Source organism: Martes martes, assembly GCF_963455335.1.
Source record: "Martes martes genome assembly, chromosome: 12".
In the NCBI taxonomy this organism is placed as follows: domain Eukaryota; kingdom Metazoa; phylum Chordata; class Mammalia; order Carnivora; family Mustelidae; genus Martes; species Martes martes.
The window spans coordinates 95,466,753-95,493,421 of NC_137900.1; the positions used below are offsets into that span (position 1 = coordinate 95,466,753).

At 67.8% G+C, this 26,669-nt stretch overlaps 2 protein-coding genes across 2 annotated transcripts; both read right to left on the reverse strand.

Moving 5' to 3' along the window:
• Nucleotides 1-1,971: 1,971 nt before the first annotated feature.
• ABCA2 (ATP binding cassette subfamily A member 2) lies at nt 1,972-22,154 on the reverse strand (the record flags this gene model as incomplete). Its single annotated transcript, XM_080819914.1, is given in 49 exon segments — nt 1,972-2,774; nt 3,201-3,407; nt 3,496-3,633; nt 3,701-3,803; nt 3,934-4,026; nt 4,109-4,212; nt 4,328-4,462; nt 4,532-4,673; nt 4,745-4,923; nt 5,144-5,261; nt 5,344-5,476; nt 5,586-5,709; nt 5,828-5,975; nt 6,058-6,173; nt 6,365-6,539; nt 6,618-6,678; nt 6,767-6,878; nt 6,974-7,079; nt 7,174-7,387; nt 7,471-7,790; nt 7,893-7,995; nt 8,266-8,472; nt 8,556-8,795; nt 9,070-9,190; nt 9,351-9,535; nt 9,771-9,953; nt 10,040-10,236; nt 10,336-10,548; nt 10,638-10,818; nt 10,906-11,070; nt 11,181-11,385; nt 11,465-11,615; nt 11,801-11,991; nt 12,214-12,328; nt 12,402-12,504; nt 12,584-12,757; nt 13,147-13,243; nt 13,313-13,480; nt 13,558-13,686; nt 14,483-14,642; nt 14,936-15,303; nt 15,660-15,878; nt 16,218-16,328; nt 16,493-16,620; nt 16,908-17,071; nt 17,148-17,259; nt 18,296-18,389; nt 22,001-22,102; nt 22,104-22,154. Coding segments are annotated over 49 exon segments (7,401 nt in total). The 3' UTR covers nt 1,972-2,738.
• Nucleotides 22,155-23,880: 1,726 nt separating this feature from the next.
• Nucleotides 23,881-25,706, reverse strand: FUT7 (fucosyltransferase 7). Its single transcript, XM_080820796.1, has 2 exons — nt 25,568-25,706; nt 23,881-25,474 (listed from the first exon to the last, which is right to left on the reverse strand). The coding sequence occupies exons 1-2, from the start codon at nt 25,578-25,580 to the stop codon at nt 24,459-24,461; spliced, it is 1,029 nt and encodes a 342-aa protein (XP_080676922.1). The 5' UTR covers nt 25,581-25,706; the 3' UTR covers nt 23,881-24,458.
• Nucleotides 25,707-26,669: the final 963 nt, after the last annotated feature.

The window sequence follows — 26,669 nt, forward strand, 5'->3', positions numbered from 1 at the left end:
CCCAGACGCAGCCTGGTGCTGACCCCGCGGACGAGCTGGGCACTGGCTCCCTTCGGGGCACCAGCATGTCTGCTGTCGGCCTGCTCATCGGCTTCCCCGGGGCACGCGCCACAGCCCCAGGGAAGGGCCCAAGACCCCCCACGGCCGCAGGTGCTCCCCCGCCGCCCCCGGCCGCGGGGGCTCACCGGCCTTCCCATGGGTATTTCTGTGTGTATAAAAATACCCTTAGGCGTCTGTAGAAACAGTCGTGGAACGGACCAGTGACCAGGTGGTTCAGAGAAAAGATCTGCCAACACAGGATGTGTGGGAGCGCGTCTCACTTCACACTTATTTCGAGAGACAAAGTAGGACAAGCCTGGGTTCGGGCCTGCAGTGGGCAGGTGCGCGGAGCGAGGGTGTGAGCGCGCATCGCTCAGGCCGCCGTTGGCTGGCAAAACTGTCCAGACGGCACAGCCCCCCGGGGAATCAGCCCATAAGTGTCCCTGTAAATGCACTCGGGACATATAAACAGATCCAAGCGGGGTGCCTGGGTGGCTCAGTGGGTTAAGCCTCTGCCTTCGGCTCAGGTCATGATCCCGGGGTCCTGGGTTGGAGCCCCGCCTCACGTCGGGCTCCCTGCTCCGCAGGGGGTCTGCTTCTCCCTCTCCCTCTGCCCCTCACTCGTGCTCTAACACAAACAAGTAAATAAAATCCTAAAAGAAAAATCTTTAAGATGACAGCAATGAATGGCATGTTGATTTTTTAAAAACCGGTGAATCCACAGTGATATATTTCTAAAAGGGGAGATGTTTGAACAAAATGTCAGCTAACGAGCACGGAAAGGATGAAATAATCAGAAAACTACCATTTGGGGGGTACCTGCGAGCTCAGTGGGCTAAGCTTCAGGCTCTGGGTTTCCGCTCGGGTGCTCAGGTCACGATCTCAGGGTGGTGGAATCAAGTCCCAATTAGGGCTCCGTGCTCAGTGGGGAGTTCGCCTAGAAATTCTCTCCCTCTGCCCCTCCCCCCATTCACTCTCTGAAAATAAATAAATCTTTTTTTAAAAAGATTTTATTTATTTATTTGACAGAGATCACAAGTAGGCCGGGGGTGGGGGGAAGCAGGCTGAGCAGAGAGCCCGATGCGGGGCTTGATCCCAGGACCCTGGGATCGTGACCTGAGCCAAAAGCAAAGGCTTTAACCCACTGAGCCACCCAGGTGCCCCTCAAATAAATAAATCTTAAAAAAAAAAAAAACAAAAACAAAACACCAAGAAAGAAAAAAAGGGAACTCGCCAGCACCACCCACCCCAACCAGGGTGAAAGGGTTTTGAGAAACATGACCCTTCATCTTCCTGGGATGTCTTGTGTCCCTTCCAGTCCCCTGGAAGGGGTCTCTTCTGGGACACTGACCATGGCCAAGCTCAAGGAACACAGATTCTGGGACCCTTCCTTGTGGCCGGTCTCCAGGCTCCACTGGTGCCGGGCCCGAGCCCCCTACCCCCACCCTGTTCCTGGGAGCCTCCACACTGCCTCCAACCTTCGCACATGTTCCCTCCTGGACTCCCAGCCTAGAAGTCACCTCCTGCAAGCCCCCCGTCCCGGATGAGATTGACACAGCCCAGCCAACGCTGCCGGCCTATGGGCCCTACGTGGGCCCTGGGCCCTGGGCTCCAGGGCGGGGAGAAGGTGGCACGGAGAGCACGCCCGACCAGTTGGCGACAAGGCACAAAGAAGCCCACTCAGGACCCGGCTCCTGGCAGGGGGTCTAGGCTGTATGTGTGCGGCAGGGGAGGGGAGTGGTGGCAGCCGCGCCTCCGAAGTCTCCGGGCTCCAGCCGCTGTTCAGAGGGGGGCGGCCCCTTGTCCTCCCCCCGGCTGACCCAGCCGCCTTCCCGCTACCCCGGCCTCAGTGCTCGGGGACATGGCATCCGTGCCTGTGAGGATGAGCTCGCGCCACGGGGGCCATCTTCACCCCAACACCCGGCTCCACACGAGTAGGCCTGCACGGGCATTTTTATTTATTTATTTTAAAACAAACATCTGTGCGCTATGTACAGGTCCGGCTCCCGGGTGGGTGGGTGTGCAGGGGGCCAAGCTGGGTGGGAGAGCAGTGGCGGCTGGAGGGGATGGGGAGGGGATCTGGCCCTTGTCGGCCAGTGGGGCCAGCTTCTCCACTCCTGCCGCCCGGCCCGCCGCCCGGAGGCGTCCCCTCCCAGGCCCAGGCCCACGGCTTCCCTCAGGTGGGGGCTGCCGTGCAGGACGGCAAGAGGAGGAAGGCCTCTTCCTAAAGCAAAAATAAATAAGGGCCTGGGGACGGGACCAACCCAGTCCTGGCCTCAGCCCCCGACCAGCCCATCAGTCCTGGGGTCAGAGCAAAGCCCGTTCAGGACATCAGGCCGGGCCAGCAGAGTCTGCTGGCACCCGGTGGCCTGTGTCACCCCAGTGGCCCGAGGGGTGGCAGACAGAGCCGGACAGGGGCAGAGACTAGGGGCCGGCCCGACCCCAAGGCTTTAAGGCAGAGCAGGGTGAGGGTGTGCGCAGCCCAGGGCCAGGCCGACCTTTGGCACAATCAGGGGAGGGCAGCGCAGTGGCCTCAGGCAGGGCTGAGGACAGGTGAGGGGCTGGAGAGGGCAGGAAGCCCTTGGTCCAGGACCTCCCGTTCCAGGGCCTTGTGGGCGGGCACTGGGGGCATGGGGTGGGGCCTCGGCCACCGCCTGACTTCTGTCCCCACAGCACGTCCTTGAGCCAGCACCTGGCGGTCAGCAGAGTGTGTCCGTGTTGAAGGAGAGCTGGGCCTGGTGGACAGAGAGCAGGCAGGCCGGGCTTGGGGAGGCGTCCACAAACCCCCACACCCCCCGCCGGGCCTGGGACGGGGCACCCCTCCTCCATCTCCCTGGAGTCCTCCCTCAGTGGTGAAGCCTCCTGTGGTCTCTGTCCGCAGAGCCTGGGGGCGGCCACGTTTCCCGCTCTCTCGTGGCCCTGGCTCTGCTCCGTTACCCGGCTCTGCCCATCCCTGAAATCCCGCAAGGTTCCCAGGCAGCCACGGGGTCTGCGGTGAGTCTGTATCTGCCCGTGCGGGGGTCTCCCGTGTCCGCCCCTAGCCCTCAGTCTCAGACAGCTCCCTCTATGCCCTGGAGCTCAGGACCCCAAACGTCCCCAGGTGACCCCTCCCTCACACCACTCCTCAGGCCGAGCCCGAGCCCTCCGGCCACGTGGCTCACCCGCTCCTCCTCGAAGCTGATGAGGCCCTCGTCCTCCGTGTCCAGGTCCTCGGGCTCATCAGCCACCAGGGCCCTTAACTCCGTGGGGGCGGGCCGCGGCCGGAAGAGGCTGAGCAGGCGGCCCAGGGGCGACCGCAGGGCGGAGGGCGGCTCAGTCTCCTGCTGCTCCAGGTTGTCACTCTGCTTCTTGGCAAAGTTCACGAACACCTGGCGGGTGGGGGCGGTGGTGAGCCCGCAGCCGGCCCTGGCCGCCCCCTCCCCCGCGCGCCCCCCCCCCCGCCCCGGGCCCGCTCACGTTGTCCAGCGTGGTCTGGCTGACGGAGTAGTCCTCGATGCCCAGCGCGCCCGCCACCTGCTCCACCTTGCTGAACACCTGAGCCAGCGAGATGTGCTCCGACTGGAGCTGGTACTGCACCTTCGTGTGGTGACGCTCCTGGGGGGATGTGGGGTCAGAGGCCGCTCAACAGGCCCCCGAGCCCCACCCCCGGGGCCACGCCCACCTTGAGCACCGCCTCTGGAAAGTTCCGGTTGAAGAAGCGCACCACGTCCTTCACGTTCTGGCTGCTCTTGGTCCTCACGGTGATCATGTAGCCGTCCCCAAACCTGCGGGACAGGCCTGTGGCCCCGAGCGCCCGGCCCGCGCAGCCGCCCCCCCCCCCGCGGCCACGGGTCGTGTCCCCGCCGCCCGCCACACACGCCACGGCCTGCCACCCCCACGGCGGGCGCGGCTCACCTGTTCTTCAGGTGCTGGATGCTGCCCAGACAGCGCAGGCGCCCGTTCACCATGATGGCCAGACGCGTGCACAGCGCCTCGCACTCCTCCATGCTGCGGGCAGAGGCACAGGCTGGCGGGGGGGCGCGGCACCGGGGGCGGGGCAGCGGGCGGGGCGGCGAGGGTGGGGACACACCTGTGCGACGTCAGCACCACCGAGCGCCCCGTCTTGATGAGGTCCAGAATGAGGTTCCAGAGGAAGCGCCGGGCCTTGGGGTCCATGCCCGTGGTGGGCTCGTCCTGCGGGGCCGCCAGGCTCAGCCGCTGCGGCCGGCCGCGCGCGCTGCCTCCCCACCCCCGCCCCGCGCCCCGCTCACCAGAGGGCTGCGGGCGCGCCGACCCCGCCCCGGCTCACCAGGAAGATGAAGGCGGGGTACCCGATGAGGGCGATGGCCGTGGACAGCTTGCGCTTGTTGCCGCCGCTGTAGGTGCCCGCGGGCTTGTCCGCGTACTTGCTCAGCTCCAGCTTCTCCAGGGCCCACTTCACCACCTGGGGGCGAGAACCCGCATCAGGGCCCGCCCCTCCCGTGGGCCCCTCCCCTGCGCGCGCGCCCCTCACCCGCGCCTCGTCCTTCCAGGGGATGCCGCGGAGCCGCGTGTACAGCTGCAGGTGCTCCCGGGCCGTGAGCTCGTCGAACAGCGCGTCGAACTGCGGGCAGTACCCCAGACTCTGCTGCACCTGGAGCAGCTCCTTGAGCACGCTGGGGACACCGAGCCGTCAGCACCGGCGGCCGCAGCCGCCCCACCCGCCCAGGCGCGCGCCCGCCTGCACCTGTGCCCGTTGACAAAGGCCTCGCCGCCCGTTGTGCTCTCGTCACCCGTCAGCATCTTGAAGGTGCTGGTCTTGCCGGCGCCGTTCACGCCCAGGAGGCCAAAGCACTCGCCAGGACGCACGCCCAGGCACAGGCGATCCACGGCCAGGATGCGGCCGGTCTTCCGCGACTTGTACACCTGGCGCCCGGGAGCGGTCGGCCGGCTCAGCAGGGGCGCAACCTGGCTAGCCCGCCTCGAGCCGCACCCCCACCTGGGCCCCGCCCCTGCCCGGAAACACGCCCCCACCGAGGCTCCACCCCCACCTGGGCCCGTCCCCACCAGGAAACACGCCTCCGCCTGGGCCCCGCCCCCACTGGGGCTGGCCCGACCCAGCCCCTCTCACAAGCCCAGGGCCCACCTTGGTCAGGTTCTCGATCTTGACCATGTCATTGTCAGCATCCCCCCGCAGCACTCGCTGCCGCTCGCTGGCCACGTCCACATCGTCCTCCACGGGCTTGGTGGACACTGGCATACGCCTGCGGGGACAGCATGGGCAGTGCCATCGCCCAGTGCTCCCCAACTTGCTATGGCCCCATCCCCCGGCACTCCCCGACTCACTGTGGCTGCCGCAGGAAGTTGTACTGGCACATGATGGTGAGGAAGAAGCCGACGAAGCCTTCGACCGTCATGGCCACCAGCCCCCTGGTGACAATGTCCCACTCGAACGGGGACTTCATCTTGTCAAACTGGCCTGTGGGGCAGCCGGCTCAGGGCCTGTGCCTGGGGGCTCCACCCACGCCTGCAAGTCCCCATCTCCGGGCCAGGCGTGACCCGGCCGGCAGCCCGCCCACCCTGCTCACCGATCTTGGCGTAGTACTCGTTGATGTACTCGTTGTAGGCCATCTCCATGAGCCCGTGGCCCAGGTTGTAGTTGGGAAAGATGAGGAAGCAACTTTTCAGGTAACTACTGACCACCTTCAAGTCCTGGAGAGTCACAGGGGGTCACAGGCACAGCCTAGGCCCTGCCGCCCACTGTGCCCAGCCGCCCGCTGTGGCCCCCTCCCCGCCCCACCGCCCGCTGTGCACCCCCCCACTGCCCCACCTTGTCATGCTCAAAGAGCTGCAGCAGGAAGGTGGCCACCGTGGCCGTGATGCCAATGAAGAGATTGATGACAATGAGAAACACGTACGCTGAGCTGGGTACCTCGAACCAGAAGGAGGCTGGGTACATGATAGGGGTGATAGACCACCTGTGGGCGGGCGGGTGCAGGGGGTCAAACCAGATGGTCCGCCCCCGCCCCCAGTCCCACGCCCCCACCTGCTCCCCCTTACCCGTAGAGCAGGAAGAGAGACAGCACGGCAGGGAAGTTGGTGGGTGACGTGTACGCTGGCAAGTCAAACACGAACAGGATGATGACGCAGCAGGTGGCCGGGACCAGGTAGTTAAGCTACCAGAGCAAGAGTGGCAGGTGAGGGGTCCAGGAGCAGGGGGAGGGGTTCCAGGGCAGGGGTGAGGGCGCTGGGGACAGGGCTGGGGGTCTGGGGCCAGAACTGGCAGGCCTGGCAGGAGACAGGGTCATGGGATAGCAGGGGTCTAGGGGTGACGGGAAACCCCTTGGCCACGCGGGGAGGGGCACACCATGTCCCACACGTAGTTGGCGAGCCAGTAGATGACGGGGTTACAGCCGCTGACAAACTGCAGGTGCTTGGCCTTGGTGGACTTCTCGGCCACCAGAAAGACCACAAAGCTGGCTGGCACAAAGGACATGGCCACGATGATGAAGATGGCAATGACTACGTCCGTGCCCTGCAGCCTGGGGGCAAGGCAGCCATCAGCCCCTGCCTGGCCCCCCGTCCCACAGCTGCAACCCCATGCCCCGTCCCATACACACAGGTAATCCAGGGAGAGGCTGGCGCTCGTCTTGTTCATGGGGTGGTTGGTGACAGTGATGCCTGTGGCATAGGGGAAGGCAGCCTCAGGGACCTGCTCCGCCCCGCCCCGCCCGCCCCCGCCCCGCCCTGCTCCGGCCCACAGGCTCACCGTAGGCCGCCGGGTTGCCCTTGCTCTTGGGCAGGTTGGCCCGCAGGATAGCGTTGTTGAGGCTGTTGAGGTAGGTGGGCATGCTGTGGTAACCCTTGTTGTTGTAGAAAACCTGGGGGGACCCGGAAGTGCCCTAAGAGCGCTGCGGGCTCCGGCCCACCTCTCGCCGGAGCTGGGCGCCGCAGGGCCTGGGGCTGCGTTGCTCACCTGGGCTGCCCGGCGCACCGCGATCTTCCGCACCATGGCTGGGGCCCGGGCGCCAAACGACGCCGGGACGGACTTCTGGACGTTGCCAAAGGTGATGGCCCCGTACCTGGGCGGGCCGGTTGAGGGGCAGTGAGGCCCGACGCGCAGCGGGTGGGCCGCCCCCTCGCCCACAACCGGCCGGCGGCTCCCACACCACTCACCGGTGCAGCCGGAAGCGGTCAGAGGTGAAGAGCAGGTACTCGGAGACATTGTGGCCGGTGACGTCGGTCAGGATGTCTCCGGTGACCACCCGCATCTGGGGTGGATGCCCACCCACACCTCCCGGGCAGGAGAAGCCAGTGCCCTGTGCAGAACAGGTGCAGCGGACGGGCTCCCGCACCAGGCGTGGCAAGGAGGGCGCCGACGTCCAGTTGTCTGTGGGCACAGCGGGTAGCGTCAGCTCAGGCCTGTGCCGAGCCCCGCCCCCCCAGCCCCCGGCAGCCCGGGGGGACCGATACCTGGCCCAGAGGTGGGGGGCAGCGAAGCATTCCAGGCCTGCAGCGGGTCCTCCTCTGGGGACACAGGGGAGTCAGACGGAGCGGGGGAGGGCGGGGGAGGCACGAAGTTGGACAGCGGCAGCCCCTGTGAGAAGGACTCCAGGCACATGCTGTCAAAGAACTCGGCGGCCAGCAGGCGGGACTCGCCGCTGCTCAGGTTCAGCACGGGCCCCAGGGAGCCGTTGGCCGGAGACTTGAGCACACAGGTGGCACCCACACCTGACGGCAGCCGGAACGTGCTCACGAGCTGCTGGGGGCTGGCGTCCGGCGACAGTCGCAATCTGGGGGAACCCGTGGTGTGAGTCTGGGTGGGGAGAGGCCCGCCCGTCTCCGCGCCCTCAGCCAGCCCTTGCCCGCCACAGCTGCCCGGCGGGTCGCCTCACCGGTCCTCCTGGCGCTCCTCGTTGGCGTAGGGGATGAAGTTGCCTCGGGGCTGGGTATAGTTGTGGTACTGGGAGGGTGACAGGACCAGCGGGGGCAGGTCACCTGGAGGGGTGCACGTGCAAGCCTGAGCACGCTCCGACTGCCTACCAGCGGCCCCCGGGCCTAGGTTTCTCCTTCCCAAAACCCGTATTGTCCAAGCTTGGGGTCTGGGTCCCAAGGAGGCACGAGTCCCAGACAAAGCCCACAGAGGGCCTGCGGGCTCGGATATAGGGCCCAGGCCCAGCACGGGTGGTCAGGAGTGGGGAAGAATCACAGTCCCGCTAGAGAGGGACGCTGGCCCCCCAGTCCCCCTGCCTGGCCCAGCAGCCCTACCGATCTCAGGGACGGAGAGGGCCACGGTCATGGCCACGCAGACGAAGAAAGCGGGGAGCAGGATCTGGGAGGACAGCGCCTTGGAGTTGCGGCGGGCGCAGTGGAAGCGCTTCACCAGCAGCCCGTGGAACTGACGCACCTTCAGCCACCAGCCCTCCAGCTTGCGGCAGCCCTGGCCGGCCTGCGCGAGGGCCTCGGCCTCCGCTCCTGCATGGGCAGCAGGGGCTGAGCGGGCGGCCCCCAGCCTCCCCACCCGAGGACCCCGCCCGCCCCACCCAGCCGCCCCCCACCTTGCAGGCTGACGTCGTCGGGGTCCTGTAGGTTGTCAAGGAGCGGGCGGTAGTCGCCATAGACATCCGCGTAGGGGGCTCCCTCGTCGCCGCGGGCAGAGCCCACGGAGGACGCAGATTGCAGGGATACCTGGGACTGCGCCAGCTCTGCGCACCGGGCCAGGCCGCCCGCGCGCGCCTCCCCCAGCGAGGCCGGACCCTCTGCCCCGGGGAGAGCGTCTTTCCTGGACTCCTTCATGTCTGCCGCCGCAGAGGGGCCAGGGCGGGGAGAAGCGGGGCTCAGTCCCCATGCGCACCCACCTGCCCCGGGGAGCCCGTGGTCCCGTGGCCGCCTCCCTGCCCGGGCTCCTCGGCCCCAGCCAGCCCGGCAGAGACTGCTGGCAGCTTGTTCCCACCCAGGGCCCTTGGACCCCAGAGCCAGGGGAAGAGTGAGCCACCCCGGCCCAAGGTCAGGCCCCCGGGGGTGGGGGTGTGTGTGTGTGCAGGACTGCGGAGCCGCTCCGGGACTGCTCACCGGCCTCGCTGTTCTCCAGAGACTGGTCCTCCTCCGACACCTTGAGGAACACCTCCTCCAACGTGGTGTCCGTCAGCCCGAAGCTGCTCAGGTGCAACGCGTCCAGACTCTGCTCCAGGTGCTGCGAGGGGCTGCGTGTGACCCAGCGCGGCCCGGGACCCAGCGGGGACGCCCCCGGCCCGGAGCCTGCTGCAGCCCACAGCTGGAAGGGACCCCGGCCCTGACCCGCTGCACCCCACAGCTGGAAGGGGCCCCGCCCCTGAGCCCGCTGCAGCCCACACCTGGAAGAGACGCTCGAAGGCCCCCTTCCTGGCGGCCTCGCTAGGCAGCATGTAGGAGAGCTCTGTGCTCGTGTCGGAGACCAGAAGACAGGAGGCCACGTGCTTGCGGATGAACTGGGAGACCCGGGGCTCCGAGCAGCTGCTCAGCTGGGTGCGGCCGGGGGGGCTGGCTGGCAGTCCTGGCTCTGGGAAGAGAAGAAATACAGAGGAGCCGCACTCGGGGGCTGGTGGAGGACGATTCTCTACGGGGGCACAGCCAGGTCAAGAGCGGACGTGAGAAGAGGGAGCCCCAGGCCGAACCAGGCATGCTAGGCTCATCGGGGCAACGGCAGGGGCCCAGCCCTGAAGCTCACGGGGCTGGGAGAAGGGGTCCTGGGGTAGGCGGGGCCCCAAGCCGGCTCAGGCCGCCTCTGCACAGACCTTGGGGGTCCCCGGGCTCAGCAGGTCGCTTGACCAGAGTGAGACGGTAGCCGTCCCCGTAGGCGCCCTTGAGGAAGAGCGGGGAGCCACAGCACTTGAGCTTCCCGTGGGAGATGATGGCGATGCGGTCCCCGAGCAGGTCGGCCTCGTCCATGTGGTGGGTGGACAGCAGGATGGTGCGGCCTGGGGGAGCCCAGGGTCAGGGTCAGGGCGCCGGGGTGGGCAGGGCCAGGTGGGGGCCGCCCACAGCCGCCCCACGCCCTGCTCACCTGGCTTATACTTGAGGATGAGGTCCCAGATGGCTCGGCGTGCGTAAGGGTCCACGCCTGCGGTGGGCTCGTCTAGGATGATGGCGCGCGAGCCGCCCACGAAGGCAATGGCCACGGAGAGTTTGCGCTTCATGCCACCCGACAGCGTCTGCACCAGCGAGTGCCGCTTGTTGGACAACTCCAGGTCCTCGATCATCCTGAGGCCGGGACAGGGTGGGGGCGGGCGTGTGGGCCTGGGCCCTGGGGGCCGGGATGCAGGGGTCCCCCCCGGCCGGGCCCCTCCCTGCCCCACCCACTTGTCCATCTCCTTGCGGATCTCCTCCTGCGCCATGCTCTTGAGCCTCGAGTAGAACCAGAGATGCTCCTCCACCGTGAGCCGGTCGAAGAGCACGTTGTGCTGCGGACACATGCCCAGATTCTTGCGGATCTCGTCCATCTCCGTGCGGATGTCGTGCCCATAGATGGTGGCCGACCCCGAGGTCGGTGGGAACAAGCCAGTGAGGATGGACCTGGGCGGGCAGGCAGGGTCAGGACCCCCACCTCCCGCAGGGGGCCCACCCGGCTGCCCACCCGGTAAGGGCTCTGTCCCAACGCTCACATGGTAGTCGTCTTGCCGGCCCCGTTGTGCCCCAGGAAGGACACCACCTGGTTCTCGTAGAGGTTCAAGCTCAGCCTGTTAAGAGCCAGCTTCTTGTCGTTCTTGTAGACCTTAGTGAGCTTGTCCACGCAGACCACCAGCGGCAGGTGGGTGGGCTCCTCCTCCATGCCCCGCATCTCCTCTGCACCAGGGCAGGGGGTCAGCTCAGGCTGCCCGGGGCCCCCCAAACCCTGGAGCGCCCCGGCCGCCACCCCGGCACCCGCCTCACCCAAGCGTCGGGTCTCCATAGCACAGGCTTGGTCCTCCTCCATGACACTGAGTCGCGGGGCGCGCGCCCACGGCCAGCTCCACTCCCAGGCCTCCGTGCGCCCGCTGCCCAGCCAGTAGGACTTCTGCAGCGGGAAGTACCAAGGCCGGGGCAGCCCATACATGCCTGGGGGGAGGGAGGGAGTGGAAGAGGGGCTGACCCGGGGCTTGGGGTGACTGTCCCCCCCGGGGAGCCACACACACTTTCCTTCCCCGCTCCGAAGAGTTGGCGGGTACCTGGGTGCACAGCCTCAATGTACCACGTGAGCACGCCATAGACGGCGGCGTCCACCATCAGCATGGTGACAGCCAGGAGCAGGTTGAAGTCATCGCCTTCCACGGGCGACTGGCTGAACGTGTGCCACTGGATGCCCACGCCCGCCACCTCGTACAGTGCAAAGTACTTGGAGCCCAGGCCGAAGGCTGTTGTGGACATCAGGGACTGAGGGGTGGGGCGGGGGGTTGTCAGCGAGGGCAGGAGGCCAGACCCCACCCCCACCCTGCCCAGCCGAGACCCTCACCGCAATGCACTTCTCAAAGGCAGTAATCTTGTCATGGGCCACCTCCTCGCGGATTGCCACATACATGTAGGGCACGTAGCTCAGGAAATAGATGATGCCGCCGCAGGCCGAGGCCAGCTTGGCCTTGGAGTACAGCACGGACACCAGGAAGCTAGAGCAGGGCAGGCCACGGGCAACCCTTAGCGCAGGGCCCCGAGCCCTCCCAGCACGTCCCTCCCAGGGTACAGAGCCGCTCCAAGAGGGGTGTGTCTGGGCTCCTGGGTGAATGCGAGGGGTACCCTGCCAGGGCCCAAGCACGGCTCCCTCCCGGCCTGCGGCCAGCCACTCGGAGCTCACCAGAACATGATGGTGGCCACGGCATAGACGGCCAGGAAGAGCCAGATGATGAGCACATGACTGTGCATGAGCACCTGGCCGTACTTGAGGATGGCCGTGAGAGCCGTCACGGAGATGGAGAGCTGCACGAAGCCGGTGATGAACCAGGCCACCCAGTGCACCGCGTTGTTCAGGCCCATGGTCTTCATCACCTGCGGACGGGCGGGCAGCAGGCTGGGGCAGGAGGCCTCGGCCCACGGGACAGAACGCCAGGAAGGACTGACCTGCCTCTACCCCTCCGTCCCCCTCCACCTCTGCCCCCACCCCCAGCCCTCCGTCCCCCTCCACCTCTGCCCCCACCCCCAGCCCTCCGTCCCCCCCCACCTCTGCCCCCCACCCCCACCCCTCCGTCCCACGACCCCCAGCCCCCCCACCTCTTTCAGCCGGTGCTCCTTCTCTGCTACAATGTGCTGGATGGTCATGGCCACCGAGTAGACCCAGGAAATCACCATGCAGAGCGGCATCATGTGCTCGATGACGAAGAGGAAGCTGGGGTGGGGCAGGGGCGTGAGGGGAGGGGCTCAGCCTGAGCCGGGGGCCCCCAGCCTCCCCCCACACTCACTCGTCTCGCGTGTAGCAGGGGTAGGGAAACATCTGCACATAGTTGCCGGGTTCCACCACGTCGTGCCCCACGAAGGTGTTGATGATGGCGCGCTCCATCATGTCTGCGGGCAGAAGGGTCAGCCGTGGGGCTGGGAGCCGCCGGGCCCTCCCCGCCGCCCCGGCCCCAGGAGCGCGCCTCACCCTGGATCCAGACGAAGCCGTACAGGAAGTAGAAGCGGCCGCCGGTGTTGGGCCCCGGCCGCCAGTAGGCCCGGCGGATCTCATTGGTTTTCTCGGTGAAGCTGGAGTTTTGGCGGATCTTGTAGTGCACGTGGGGCGGCAGGGAGCCGTCCTTGCGGGTCTGGAAGATCACACCTGGGGACCGGAGGGGCAGGTGGAGGGACAAAGCCGCGGCCGGCTGGGGGGGGCGGGGACACGAAGGGGGCGGGTCCTGGCTAAGGCGGAGCCGGGATTGGCTTAGGGGAGTGAGGGGCGGGGCCAGGAGGAGGTGGGGCCAGGGTTGGGGAGCCGGCAGGGAGTGGGTTGAAGGGCCTCCACTCCCCCCACCCGCAGGGAGGGGGCGGGGCGTGGAGGGGGCAGGGCTGGGGCGTGAGGGGCGGGGCCGGGGAGCAGATGGGGCCAAGGTGGGGTGAAGCTGGAGAAGGGAACCGGGCACAGGGGAGCAGGTAAAGTGGGAGAGAGACTGGGGGTTGGGGCTGGAGCGGGGAGAGGCAGAAGAGCAGGGCTCAGGGGGACCAGCTCACTGGCGAACACGGTGACATTGTCCTGGTAGGCCTGGTTGAGGGTATAGTTGACGATGCTCTCCTCGTCGGGAAAACCCTTGAAGATGTCCACACTCACCTGCGGGGAGGGGCAGTGTTGGAGCCGGCCCTGGGCGCCAGCGGAGCCCGCGCGGCTCGCTCACCCCACCTTGGACATGAACTGGATCCAGCCGCAGGCCGCGTTGTCAATGGTGTCCAGCTGCTGCAGGAGGGCCGAGCCGTTGGGCAGCGAGAAGTTGTCCTGACGCAGGGCGGGCGGCAGCTCCTCGAGGGACAGGTTCAGGGCCTCGGGGTGCAGCCGCAGCTCTGCCACATACTGGGGTGGGGAAGGACTGGCTCAGGGGGTGGCCCGGGACACAGAGGGGCCCCGCCCCTGCCCAGCACCCCCAGCACCTCCTGAAGCCAGCGGAGGTGCCGCTGCAGCCTGCCCTGCTCCAGGAAGCTTCGGATCTCGGCGGAGATGTTGAGCCACACTTGGGCATAGTGGGTCACGTTGCCTACAAAGGCAAAGGTCTCGTTGGCCTGCAGAGGGTGAGGGCATGGGTCATGGGGCTCACGGGAAAAGCCCAGCCAGCAAGGGGGTCCTCCACTCCTTTGTCTCCCCCAAGGCCAGTCCTTTGCCGACAGCCACTCCTGCTCTGGCCAGACTCGCACCTGGGTGCTGGAAACCCTCCCCTCCCCACCTGCCTGCGACCACCCAGAGTGCTGGCGAGGCCCCGCTCCCAGGGCAGCCTGGCTTCCAGCTTTCCCAGTTCACCCACTGCGCCTTCCCAGCTCCTCTGCGGGGCCCTTCTCCACGTGTCCCTTCAACAGCCCTGACACCGGCCCTCCTCACCCCCACAGTTGTCCTAGAAGCCCCTCCACGGGCTCCCCCCTTCCTGGGTCATTTCCAGCCCAAGTTTCTACTTCTCTCCGACAGGACTTCTCCCCTGGAGTGGGCCCTGGCAGACCACCCGGCTGCCCCACCCAAATCTGGCCCACCAGAGGCTGCCCTGGGAAGTCTCTGCAAGTGGCCCTCCTCTATCCAAACCAGCACTGCCCACCCTGGCCATCCCCAGCCAGGCCAGAACCTGCACTCACTAGCCGGCCCAGGGCACCCCCACAGCAGCCCCACCATACACCCTGCATCTTGAACGCACCCCCCCCCGTCAGTCCTCCAGTCCCTGTCCCCCAGCCAAGTCAGAGCTCAGGCTCTGCAACCCCTCCCAGGTCAGTTCTGCGGACCCCAGTCTGCACAGGGGTCCCCGAGGCCCCTGCTCAGCTCCTTCAGCTTCTGCCCCAGGAGGCAGAAGGCCCCCAACGAGCCAGACTCGCGAACCTTGAGGATGACGCGGTCCGCCTCGGAGCCCGCTGGCGCATACAGGATCTTGGGATTGCTGGTCATAAGGTGCACGAGGAGCCCCAAGTTCCGCTGCTCCTTGCTCGTGAAGCCCAGGGAGCTCATGTTGCCCCGCCGCAGCGCCTCCGGCTCGATGGTGCTAGCGCGGGGGGGCGGGACGTCAGGGGCGGAGGGGGGGGCGTGTCGGCAGAGCGGGAGGGGCGGGGTGGCCGGGGGCTGGAGGCGGGGATCCCAGGGGGGCGGGGCAGAGCCTCAGGGTGGGAGGGGTGCATCGGGAGGGGAGGGGAGGGGAGTGGAGCGGGGAGGGGAGTGGAGCGGGGCGGGGGTCCCGAGTGGGAGCCGGCTGTGCGGGCTCAGAGCCTGGCCTCCGAGCCAGGCCCCGCCCCATCCGCCTTCCCGTCCGCTCTCCCCGCTCGTCCGCCGCCCACCTACCGGTTGTTGCCGCACAGGATGGGCTGCAGGCCGGCCCAGAGCTGCACGAAGGCGGAGCACTGACCCTGCGGCGCGTCTGAGGAGGCGGGGGCTGCCGCGGCCCGGGCGCCCTCCTCGGCGGAGGAGTTGGAGCTCGTGCCCCCTGCAGCCCCGGTGCCGTTCGCTGTCCTCCCAGGGCCGCTGGCTGGGGGCCCCGGGGCACGGCGGGCGCAGGCGCCCTGGGGCAGCAGCAGGGCCAGGGCCGAGAGGACGTCCACATCCTGCAGAACTTTCTGGGCGTCCAGCAGGTCCTCCAGCAGCGCCTGCAGCCGCTGCGGGGGTGCTGGCTGCTCCTGGGGAGCGGAGGCGTTGGGGGCGTCCAGGCCCAGCTGATGGGAAAGGGGAAGGTGGGGAGATGCAGGCCCAGGAGGGAGAGGGAGCAGGGCCCGGGGCTGATGTGAAGGTGGGAGACTGAGGTCGGGTGGAGGACACCGGACACAGGCTGGGATGACAGAGGCTGAGGGAGAGTCTGCCTCTGGGAGGTGGGGGGGGGGGAGGGGCAGATAGGGAGCACTGGCTAGGGGCTGGGAAACAGACTGGGGGAGGACATGGGGCATGGCTCACTAGGGGTGCATGGGACACCCAACCACAGGCACACCCCCTGGCGGCCGTGGGCCCAAGGAGCCCCAGCATCTCCTCCAGCGGGGACCATGGCCTGGGGGCCGGCAGGCAGGCAGGCCCTCACCTGCTGGGCAATCTTGGCCACATCCAGCTGGTTGTGGAGCTCAGCAGCCAGCCTAGAAAAGCGCTGGGCACGGGCGGCAGCCTGCCCACTGCAGACAGCGTCCCGGTAGCTCTGCAGCGCTGTCTGCTGACCCTGGGGCACCGTGAGGATCCGGCCCAGCTCCCCGGAGCCCTGCGCACACGTCAGTTGCTCCAGGAGGGCGGGGGCCAACAGCAGCTCCTGGGGTCAGGGGCCAGGGGGACAGCCAGGAAGGAACCTCAACCAAGAGGGAACCAAGGCCCTAGCCCAAGACGGCCTCGGGTCTCCCCCTGCCTCCCACCCTGGCCCGAGCCAGGTCTGAGAGAGCCCAGGTGCTGTGATGGGAGGGGGGTGGGGGGAGTGGACACACATCACTTTCCTGCTTTCCACCCCCATGCTAGCCACAGACTCCCAGGGACCGACCTCATCCCCAGAAGAAGCTCGCAATTATCAAGGGGGCCCCTTTCTTCACCCTCTCAGGCGGAAACCCTCGACCAGAGGCTGGCGGTGTGTTCCCATCCCGCTAACGGGTCCTCTTACCTCCATCCGGAATAGGGGATTGCTACCCAGGCGGCTCCAGGGCTCCCGACCCCTGGGGAGTCCTGACTCCACATCCAGGGCAGGGGAAGGGCCAAAAAGCAGGTGATAGACCTGGAGGAGAGAGGGGGTGTGGCTCAGGCCAGGGCGTCCCAGAGCCCCATATCCCCTCTCCTTGCTCTCCACCCCTGTAAGCAGGGGAGGGCAGAGAGAACAGCGAGGCCAGGAGCCGTCCCAAGAGAAGACCCGTGCTCCCTGCGGACGCTCGCGCCCCTCACCTCCGGCAGGTCCACCCGGGCGGCCAGGAGTGCCTGGGCTGTGCTATTGGGGAGCGACAGATTCTGCATCAGGAAACGCCAGAGCTCCCGTGGGTCCCTGGCCACCGAGCCCAGAGAGAAGGACGACACTGGACAGGCAGAAGGACGGTGCTGAGGGCAAGCTGGGCCCGGGGTAAAGGAACCCCGAACAGACGCAGAGCCCAGGTGCCCGCACCAGATTTGGCCATGGAGAGGGCAGCTCAGCGGGGTCCGCCCGAGCTCCTTTGCCCCAGGAACCCAGAGCGACGGCCCAGACGGACACGCCGACGCCGGCCCGCGGCCAGGAGAGACCAAGCTGGGATTTGAACGCAGCTGACACTGCGGCCTGGGCCCCGAGCCCCCAGCAGAGGCACAGCCTGAGCTGCCCCGGGCGTACCTGTAGGTCTGTCCAGGTGGCTCTCCCAGAGGTCCGGGCCAGAGCGGAGGGCCTCCAGGTGCTGGCGCAGGGCCTCGAGCTCCGAGCCCAAGCTGGGCCGCGCCGGGTCAAACAGGTTGCCCTCCTCCACCACACGGTTGAGGCTCTCCAGCAGCTGAGTGACCCTGCACCGCCATCGGAGGTCACCCACTGGCCTCTGTGTGGGGGCGGGGGACGGGGGAGGGGGCGGGGGGCACTCACGTGGAGTTGGCGTACTGCAGGAACCCAAACTCGTCTCGCTGGCCGTCCGGGCACAGAGACTGCATGACAGGCAGGATGCCTGCAGAGGTGAGCGGCGCTGCCGTGTAGAAAGCTGTGGGGGAGGGGGGTGGTCGGGGCAGGTGAGAGGGCCGAGGGGCAAGGGGCAGAGACAGGAGAGGACCAGGGAAGGAGTCAAGAAAGGGGAGGGGGATGAAGGCCAAATGGAGAAAGTCAGAGAAAATCCGGGAGGAAAAGCAGCTGCAGACAGCAGACGGGGGGCAGGGGGCCAAGAGTTCTGGTGCAGATGACCCCAGCAGGTCAGAGGTCAAAGGGTGTCTGGCCATCCCTTCCCCGTAACTCCCAGGGTGTCCCTCTTCCCTCAGCCACCCAAGGCCAAAATGCCTGACACCTTCCCTAAGAATTCAGGTGTGGCACTGCCCACAGGGCCCAGGGGAGCATGTGGGGCCCCCACTGGGCAGTGACCTCTGACCTCGCTGGCCAGTTGATTAGCAGGGAGAACGCAGGAGCCCATGGGGGTCTGAGGGAAGAGCAGCCAGGTGACCCAGCCCCAGCCCTGCAAGGCGGGGCCAGGTGACCCCACAGAGAGATGGACATCCCCAACCCCAGAAGCTTGACCTGGGAGCCACCATGGTCCAGGCCTCCTTCAGCACCCCCGCCCCCCATTCCCCAGTGTGCCAGCTGCCCCCGACAGTGGGCAAGGGGTTCGGCAGGACCCGGCCAGGCCAGGAAAGGCGGTTAATGCAAGCGGGGGGGGGGGGCAGGGCACGCTCAGGCCGCACCAGGAGGGCCGCTCGCTCACTTACAGACTGCATGCAGGCCCAGGAGGAGGACAAGAGACCATGCGGGGGAGGGGCAAAACAGAACAGAGGAGAACAGTGAGGAGCAGCCGCCGACCCTGTCCTCCAGCCCGGCCAGGAGGCACGGCCAGGGACCACACAGGGGAGCAGGCGCACAGACTGCACCAGGACAGCACGGGAGCTGGGACACGTGTGGGGTCACGTGCGCCCAGGACACCACGTGGGACACAGTGAAAACTGCCTGCCCCACCCTGCCCGCCCAGCTGTGCCCTGGGCCCCCCCCCCGCCACTCCCCGCACCCTGCCACCCACCCCCCCCAAGAACACTCACCTTCTTTCACAGAGATGGTTGGTTTCTTCTGCCGAAGCCCCAGCAGGATGAAGAAGAGAACCAGAGGGATGAAGATCTCAAAGGCCAAGACCCACTGGAAAGGGCGGGCTGAGTCAGGCCACCTGCCCGGGGCCCACACCACCTGCCCGGGGCTGGACAGGACAGACCCGAGCCCTCCTCTCCCCAGACAGATAGATGTCTTCCTGGCAGGCAGGGCCAGCCCCGCCCAGCCTGGACCCCACACCACCCCACACAGCGACCACAAAAGGTCAACCCAGGCCCTTCAGAGCCAAGAGTTTGCCTCCCCTTTCTTCGAGGCCCTTTTCGATGGGTGAGGGCGTGAGTGTTGTCTGGCCCAAGCAAATCCGCCCTCTTGCACACCCAACCCGAGTTCTGCTGCCGCGGGGATTCACCAGCAGGGACAAGCCAGTCAGCTTGTGGTCCGCTAGGACCCATGAATCTGCCCAGCTCAGCTTCTCCTTCCCCACCTTCTCCTGGCTAGGATCTTGGAGGTGGTCTTGGGTTCCAAGACCCACAGCTACAGCTACAGCTACAGCTCCCACACTCCCGCAGGGCCAGCCCTCCTCACTGTGACAGCGCCATCACACCCCAAGGCCTGGATAACCGGAGGCATGGCTCCAGCCCAGGCCTCTGAGCCTCCAGGAAAACCTGCGCAGAAGTCTGACAGCCCCGAGTTCCCTCTTCTGGCCGGGCCCCTCTCCCTCACCCCATGTAGCTCCGATGGGCTCAACAGCCCTGCCTGTGCTCCCCAGAACTCTCCTCTATTCCCGGGACTGCTCCTGGCACCCCTGGCTGGGCACCGAGGAGAGCCCTGGCGGAGCCTGCTGGGGTGGGAAAGGAACGTCAGAGGCCCCCAGGCCCCGGGCTTCCCTGTGTCTCGCCTGGAAAACGGAAGGACTTCTCACTGTCTGTGACCCTGTCCCCTCTCCTAGCTCAGGGAGGGAAGATGGAAAGAGGACCTCGGGCCCACTGCTCTGTGGGGGAGCCTGAGCCCCGCTCAGCCCCAAGACGCATCCTGACCCTCACCCCATCAGCGCTTCTCGGAGGACCAGGTTTCCTTCATCCTCGCCCCCGCCACGAAACAGACTCCACGGCCCCCACCCCGGTGGCATGCCATCTGGCCCGGGGCCCGGGCTCCCGCGGTTGTTTACCCGCTCTGACAATAGTGCTCTGTGGTCTGGAACACCCCACTGTGGTCCGCACCCCACGCCCGCCCCAGTCCGTGCCAGCCTCCACCCCCTCCCCGAGCCAGGAGCCAGGCTAGGACTAGCCAAGGAGGCAACATGGGCACCCACAGGGCTGGGGACAGGCACCTGTGCCACACACACGTACACAGAGCCAGGGTGGCTGCATGCGTCGCAGGTGGCCAGGGTCACGGCCAAGGTACCAGCCCCACCCACACCCGCCCTACCACGGGGCACCTCCACAGTGTAACTGCAGCAACAGGCCAGGGCTACCTCCTCGTTGCTATAGCAACGGCCGCAGGAGCTGCTGGGAGGAGGGAGGCCTGCTGGGCAGGCGGCCAGAGGGGCATCTGGTTACGGGTGGGCACAGGTTCAGCCTCACCTGGGAGCCCCACTAGAGCGCCCCACCAGGGGCCCACAAGGGAGTCAAACCCCGGTCCCTTGAGATGAGCCTGGGGCCCCCATGCTGTTCCCGGGGCCTAGGTGCCCCCTCTGGGCCTGAGCCACCTCCGGCTGTGTCAAAGGGAGAACAGAGGAGAGCTCAAGATGGAGCGGCCTGACTCTGCCCAGTGGTGAGGCCACGGCAGCCCGGGCTAAGAGGGGGCAGGCGGCATTCCCAGATGGAGAAGCCCTGGGACAGAGCCCCTTGGTTCCTACCCTTCAAACCAAGCTTTCCAGGGATGCCCCCACCCTCCAGAGAAGCCCACAGCTTAAAGAGCAAAACTCTGCTCGCTGAGCCTGCAGGTCCGACCCTGAAGCCCCAGACCCTCCCCAGGAAGTGGGGGGCCAACAGGAGTGTGCCAGATACCTGGCCCACCCAAGCCCCCCGCTCAAGCCCAGCGAGGCCTTAGCCCCCCCCCGGAGGAAAAATTTCTGATTTGCTGTGGCCTCAGGCCAAGGACCTCCATGTGGCCTGACCAGCCCCTGGTGGTGCTCCTGGGCAGGGGTGCAGGAAAATTCCAGGGAAGGCCTGACCTAGCAAGTGCGGGCCGCTCCTGGCTGGAGGGCCGTGGACACCTCCCACCTGCTTGCCAGTCCCCCCAGGCCACTGCTCCCTTCCCTGAGCCTTGAGATCTCTAGCGGCTACAGGGGCCATCGTTCCAGCCTCTGCCTCCAGCCCTTGGGGTGCCCCTACTGCCAAGAACCCTGGGGCTAATGCATGCCCACATCCTGCTCCCCTTTCTCCTCTGAGCCCTGCCCTGCTGTCGCCAGCAACCCAAAATCTGAAGCAGGGACAGCTGCACGAGAGGCTGCAGGCCTGATCCACGGGACTCAGGGCCGGCCAGCCACAGGCACGTGGGCAGGGAGTGTACTCAGCCCTGGTTCTCCGCCAGGCTCAGGTGCCCAGGGGACCCCTGCCAGGCCGTGCTGATGATGGCCACCCTGCCCTGTCTGTGGTCCCAGGGTTCGTACTATGCACTTCAAAGCCCTTCTCAAGGAGGATCCCTGGTGGGAGCTCATCAGCCCCAGGAGACTCCAAGTCAGGTGGGAGAGGGTGAGGATGAGAGGCTGCTTCGTCCTCAAGACCCCACTCGGGACCCCAGGCTGCTCTGGGCTCCTTGTGGAAAATCCCCAGGGCCCGTTCAGAAATCCGAGCTGCCCGGGCCTCTCTGGTGCCTGTGCTGCTGTGGGCTAGGCAGCGCGACAGGAGGGGCCCCTGCCTTTCGCAGGGCAGGGGTGCTGAGTGAGGGCCAGCGTGATGGCATCCCTACGGCCTGAGGCTGGTGGCTCACCAGGACTTCTGTCCCTGACAGCAGCTGCGTCCCGTGCGCTCAGGCCCCTGGCTGCCCCAGACACAGGGCAGGGGGCTGGGGTGCTTGGGGGTCCCAGCTCCAATCAGCAGGACCAGGCCCCCAGAGGGGGCTGGGGTTGGGGAGATGGGAGGGTGGATCAGCTTCAGGGAGGACTGCCCCAGAGGACAAAAGGGTGCAGGGATGCAGACTGCTCGGTGCTGGCCCAGCAAGGACACTCCCGTCCGTGAGAGAGCAGGAGCAAGGGCTAGCGGACTTGGGGGAAGGGCGGGGGGGGGCGGGTGTCTGTCCAAGGGCAGGGAGGTGGTGCTGCAGGGAGGGAAAGGGCAGGGTCCCTGCAGGGGGTCCAGAGGAAGCTGGGCCCAGAAACCAAGGGCCTTCTGGGCTGGAGAGAGTCTCCCAGGCCAGCCCTCCGTCCCGGGAACGAGGGCCTCCCGCGACCCCAGCGTCCTGGGGCCGCTCGCCCCCGACCCGAGCCGCTCGCCCCGAAGAGCGCACCGCGAGGGGCGCCCATCCCGTGACTCAGCCGCGCACAGCGAATGTCAGCGGCCGCGGGCGGCGGGCTGGGCACGGCCGAGTCCCCTTCCCGGAGGCCGGGGCCCGCAAGGGCGCGCGGGGTCCCGGCGGGGAGGGGGGCTGGGGCCCGCCGCCCCCGGGGGCCCTCCCGGGGTCTGCGCGCGCCCGGCCCGGCCCCCCGTGCGCGCGCCCTCCGGCTCGGGGCCGGCCCGGAGGCGCGCGGGGCGGCTCACCGGGCTCCGGCGCTTCAGCGTCACGTTCTTCCAGAGCAGCAGCTGCAGCTGGTGCAGGAAGCCCATGGCGGGGCCGCGCTCCGGCCGCCCTCGCGCCGCGGCCCGCTCCTCTGCGCGCCCCGCCGGCCCCGCCGCCCGCCGCGCCGCTCGGCATCGCCCGCGCGGGGCGGGGTCTGGGGCGTCGGGGACCGGCTCCGCGCTGGCTCCGCCCCGGCCGCCGCGCCGCCCGCCGCCCGCGCCCGCCCCCCGCCCGCGCCGCCCCCGCTTAAAGGAGCCGCGCGCCGCCCGCCGCCGCCCGCCGCGTCCCGAGCCCCCGCCGCCCTGCGGGGCGGGTCCCGGAGCTCCGCCCCGCGCGCTAAGCCCCCGAGCCCCAGCCCCGCCGCCGGCGCGCTCTTCTCCCGGGGGCGTCTGTCCGGCACGCGGAACGCCCGCTGGAATCTGCAGAAGCGCCCCAAGGTGGCCACTGGCCCCAGGGCGCCCTGAGGGGATGTGGGGGGCGGGAGTGCGCCCCCACCCCCGCTTGGAGGTGCTGGGGGCAGGAATGTCGCCTGGACGTCAGAGCCAGGTCCCGGTGCCCGGGTCACCGCCAGGCTGGAACGGGGTAGCCGCCCCGCGGGGGGAGGGGACAGCTCAGCGCCGGCGGGAGATCCCACCTGCGCGCGGCGGCCAGTGTCTGCCGTCCAGCCTTCAAGCAGCAGCGCTCCGGCCCCGCCAGCGGCTTCCTGACCCAGGCCGCTTACGGCAGGGGTGGGCGCTTGTGAGGGGGTGCAGGGGGCTGTCCCGCCGCTGTGGGAATCCCCGGGTCCCTTGGGAATGAACCCCTTGGCGAGCAAGTGGAGGGATGGGCCTGGCCGGACTCTGGCCCGGGGACCGGTTCCCTGCAGACGGGGCGCCCAGGGTGCTTGAGGAGACGGAGGCCGCGCCCTCGGCGAGGGGCTCCTTTCTCGGCCGAACCCGAGAGCCAGCCCCGCGGCCGCAGGTGGGACTCGGAGTGGAGCGGACGGCGCAGGGGCTGCAGCGGCCCAGGGTGGCCAGCAGAGCGCAGCAGAGGGCAGGGAACCCGGCCCGAGCCGGGACGCCTCCTCCCTCCCCAATCTCAGTTTCCCCACTTGCCAACCGGAGGGGCAGGCCACGGGATGTCCAGGGTCGGGGGTGCACATAGGGGATGCACATAGACGGTTCCCCTAAGCTGATGGCAGGCTTTGGGGGACCACAGCTACATGCCCCTCCCCAGCTCCTTCTTTACAATGGAGCAGGGCAGAGGGGGCCCAATCCCCCGTCCTTATCCCTGGTCAGCATGTGGGGCTAGGTCAGGCCAGGAAGTGACTGGCAGGCCCTTCCCACAAGCCACTGTCAACGGGGAGGGCAGCTTCCTGCCTGCACCTGCCACCCACCCCCATCTGGGGCAGGGACAAATCCTGACCTCTGCCCCAGGGGAGCAGCCTGCTGGGGCCCCATCTGCAGTTCCAGCTTCTCTTCCCCGCCCCCACAGGCTGCCTGCCACAGGGGTTCCGTACCCCGTGCTGCCCGTGTGGTCACCCACCACCTGGCGGCGGAGTGAGCCGGATCCTGCCACTCCCCAGACACCCCTGCAGCAGAGCCTTCAGGACCAGGCTCCTTTGACCCCCCTGCCCCCGTCCAGGTTTCAGACCTCAGCACCCCCCTACTCTCCACCCATCTTGGCCTTTTGGGGGTCAGGGAAAGCTCCCTGGTGCCATGCCAGTCAGTTAGCAGGGGGTGAAGGAAGCCGGCAGGCACAGGCAGAGAGTGTGGGGGAGGGACCCTATCCGGACAGGGAGGCCTGTGTGGCGGGGGTGCGGTGGGCTGGGTGAACCGGCGGGGGAGGGTACACATGACAAGACTCAGCACGCGCCATTCTTGTCCTCCCATTCTTTACTGACCGCTGTCCCTCCCAGAGATGCAGGCAGGCTGGTTTGTCCTGGCGTCCCCAGGACCCGGCTCCAGCACAGTGCAGGGTGTGGGTGATGTACCTGCACGGCCCAAGCCAAGGGACCTCGGTGACAGAGGAGGTTTGGGGGCTCAGAGTTTTCCCCTCCAGACTGCAGGAGGGCCCAACCCCTGGCCTCTCCCAGCTGGTGTCTGGGACAGACGATCCCACCGGGGGTTTTATCAAGGTGGGGAGGGAGGTCCTCGGAGGTCCTTGGGAGCCTGTATCTTAGATCAACTCGCCACATGCACCTCCACTAACTCTCTCCCACTCTCACCTTCGCCCCCGAATGCCTGCTCCAGTGCCCGCCAGCCTCCTCCTCCAGGCAGTCTGCCCGGACCAGCCCACTCCCACCTGACCTCTGCTTTCCAGTTTCTAACCGGGCCTCTGCACTCTCCTGATGGCCTGTGGGGGCCGGATGCCCAGCGGTTTGATTTCAACACCCAGCCCTTCCACCCCCACCACCGCCGCCAGCCACCCTCCTCAGCCTCCTCCTCGTCGGGCCAGAGCTCAGGCCTGGAACCAGGCCTTGAGGTCCCAGTACACCTGGCCTCGAGGCAAGCGGGGGTACTGGGCGCAGACGGCGCAGAAGCGCTCGCTCCAGTCCTCGCACAGCCGCACGCGGAGCCGGTCTCGCCAGGCCAGGTAGCGCCGGTAACCGCTCGCGTTCATGCCAGCCAGGAAGGAGGCCAGCTCCTGGGCCGAGCCAAAGTCGTCCACGTGCACGAAGGCGTCAGCCGGGACGAAGGCCTCGTAGTTGGCCCTCGGGGGCCCCAGCACCACGGGAACCGTCCCGGCGGCCAGTGCGTTGCGCCAGAACTTCTCGGTGATGTAGTCTCGGTGCTGTGAGTTCTCGAAAGACAGGTAGAAGAGGTACCGGGCCACGGCGGGCAGCAGGCAGCTGGCGCACAGCGGCCTCCCGTTGGCGCGGCCGAACACGTCCACGCGCAGGTGGGGCGCCAGCCGCCGGTACAGCTGCACGCGCCGCTGCCGCGCCTGGAAGTTGCTGACCACCCAGGCCGCCACCCCCTTCTTGGCGGGCAGGGGCGGCGCAGGGCCCTCGTGGGGCTCCAGCCGGCCATAGGGCACGAAGATATCGGAGTCTCGCCGGTAGCTTAGCACCCAGTTGAAGATCCCGCCGAGGCGACCGAGGCCGTGGGTGTGGCTGGGCGACTCCATGGAGGCCCACACCCAGGGCTGCCCCCGCGGCCGGCTGGCCAGGGGCAGGTGGACCCGCCGGGTCTGCAGCTCGCGGTGGTGGAAGACCACGGCATCCGCGCGGGCCAGCAGGCTGTGGTCGGTGCTCAGGTGACAGTGGGCCACGCCGTAGCGGGTGCACGTGTTGCTGGGCAGCTCAGGGGGCTGGTCGGCAAAGGGCCAGTGCCAGACGAGGATGAGGAGCATTCGCGGAGGCGCGGGGACCCTCGCGGGGGCCGGCCCGAGTTGCCACAGGAGCCACAGGGCGAAGAGGAGGGCGGCTCCGGCCAAGGCCCCCAAGGCCCGAAGCCTCTGGGAGGGGCTGCACCCTACAGGGGACACAGGAAGAGACACTGTCTTCCCAGGGTCGCCCGGGGGCCCCATTCCCCCAGCCCACAGCTCCCCGAAGAGCAGACACTCACCGGCTGTCCCCATCCACAGCGCCCAGAGTCAGCCACCCAGGACACCCAGGGATCTCAAATCACAGCAGCCACTGGGCAGAGACGCTCTACAATCACAGCCGCACCCCTGCGCAGCCCGACCGGAGGGAGGCCCTTTCATCTGCGGGGACAGAGACAGCAGGCTATCTTCCTGCCCCTGCCCCGCCCCTGCCCCCGCCCCAGGGGACATCAACCCCCTCCTCACCCCCCCCACTCTGATCCTCTGGCTGCTGCGGGGAGGAGGGGCCCCCTCAGGGCCCAGGATCAGGCCTCCCACCCCTGCCGGGCTCTGGGAGGCCGGGGGATGACCCACCGGGATGGGGTGAGGCCATCGCAGGCGGAGGCGGCCCCCGACACAAGGACCCGCCAAGCCCGCCACCCCGACCCTCGGCAGCGCGGCGCCCCTCCCGTGGTGGCATCACCCACTTCCCGCTCAGCGCCCGCTCGTGCCGCTCCCAGACCCTCCGGCTGCAGATGTGCTGTGCTCGGCTCTCTGCCAAGAGGCTGAGGTTTCTGCCCTGGGTTCCAAGGGGGCTACCCCACCCCCACCTCACCCCTGCCACCTCCAGGACACCTCATCCTAGAGCCCAGATTCGGGGGGGGGGGCGGGTCTCTGTCCCCGGGTCCCAGGAGTGTCAGACCCCATGAGGCCACAGCACAGGCCCACGCGGGGCAGACGCCAGGCTGGGCTTGGCCCCAGGGTTGTGGGGGGGGGGCCTGCGGGACCACTGACCACTGTGCTTTCTTTCCTCACCCGAGGGCACGTGTCCACAGAAGTCCCATGGTCCCGGCCGCCTGGAACGAGCTGCTGACACTGCCGAGCAGGGATGCGGACGGGGGCCCACCCTTGGGGACTCCAGGCCTCCTCCTCCAGGCCCCGCAGCCCAGGATGGGGGTGGGGACAGAGAGGGGCTTTCCAGACTGGAAAGGGAAGGAGTCGCTGTGTCCCTGACGCTGGCAGGTAGGGGCTGGCTCCTGGTCCAGGAAAAAGAGGGCAGGAGTCCAGAGGCTTTCTCCTTTCCCCACCCCTACCCTTGGACCAGCCCTGGGGGCCCAGGCCTGGAGGTCAAGTTCCTTCCCCTTC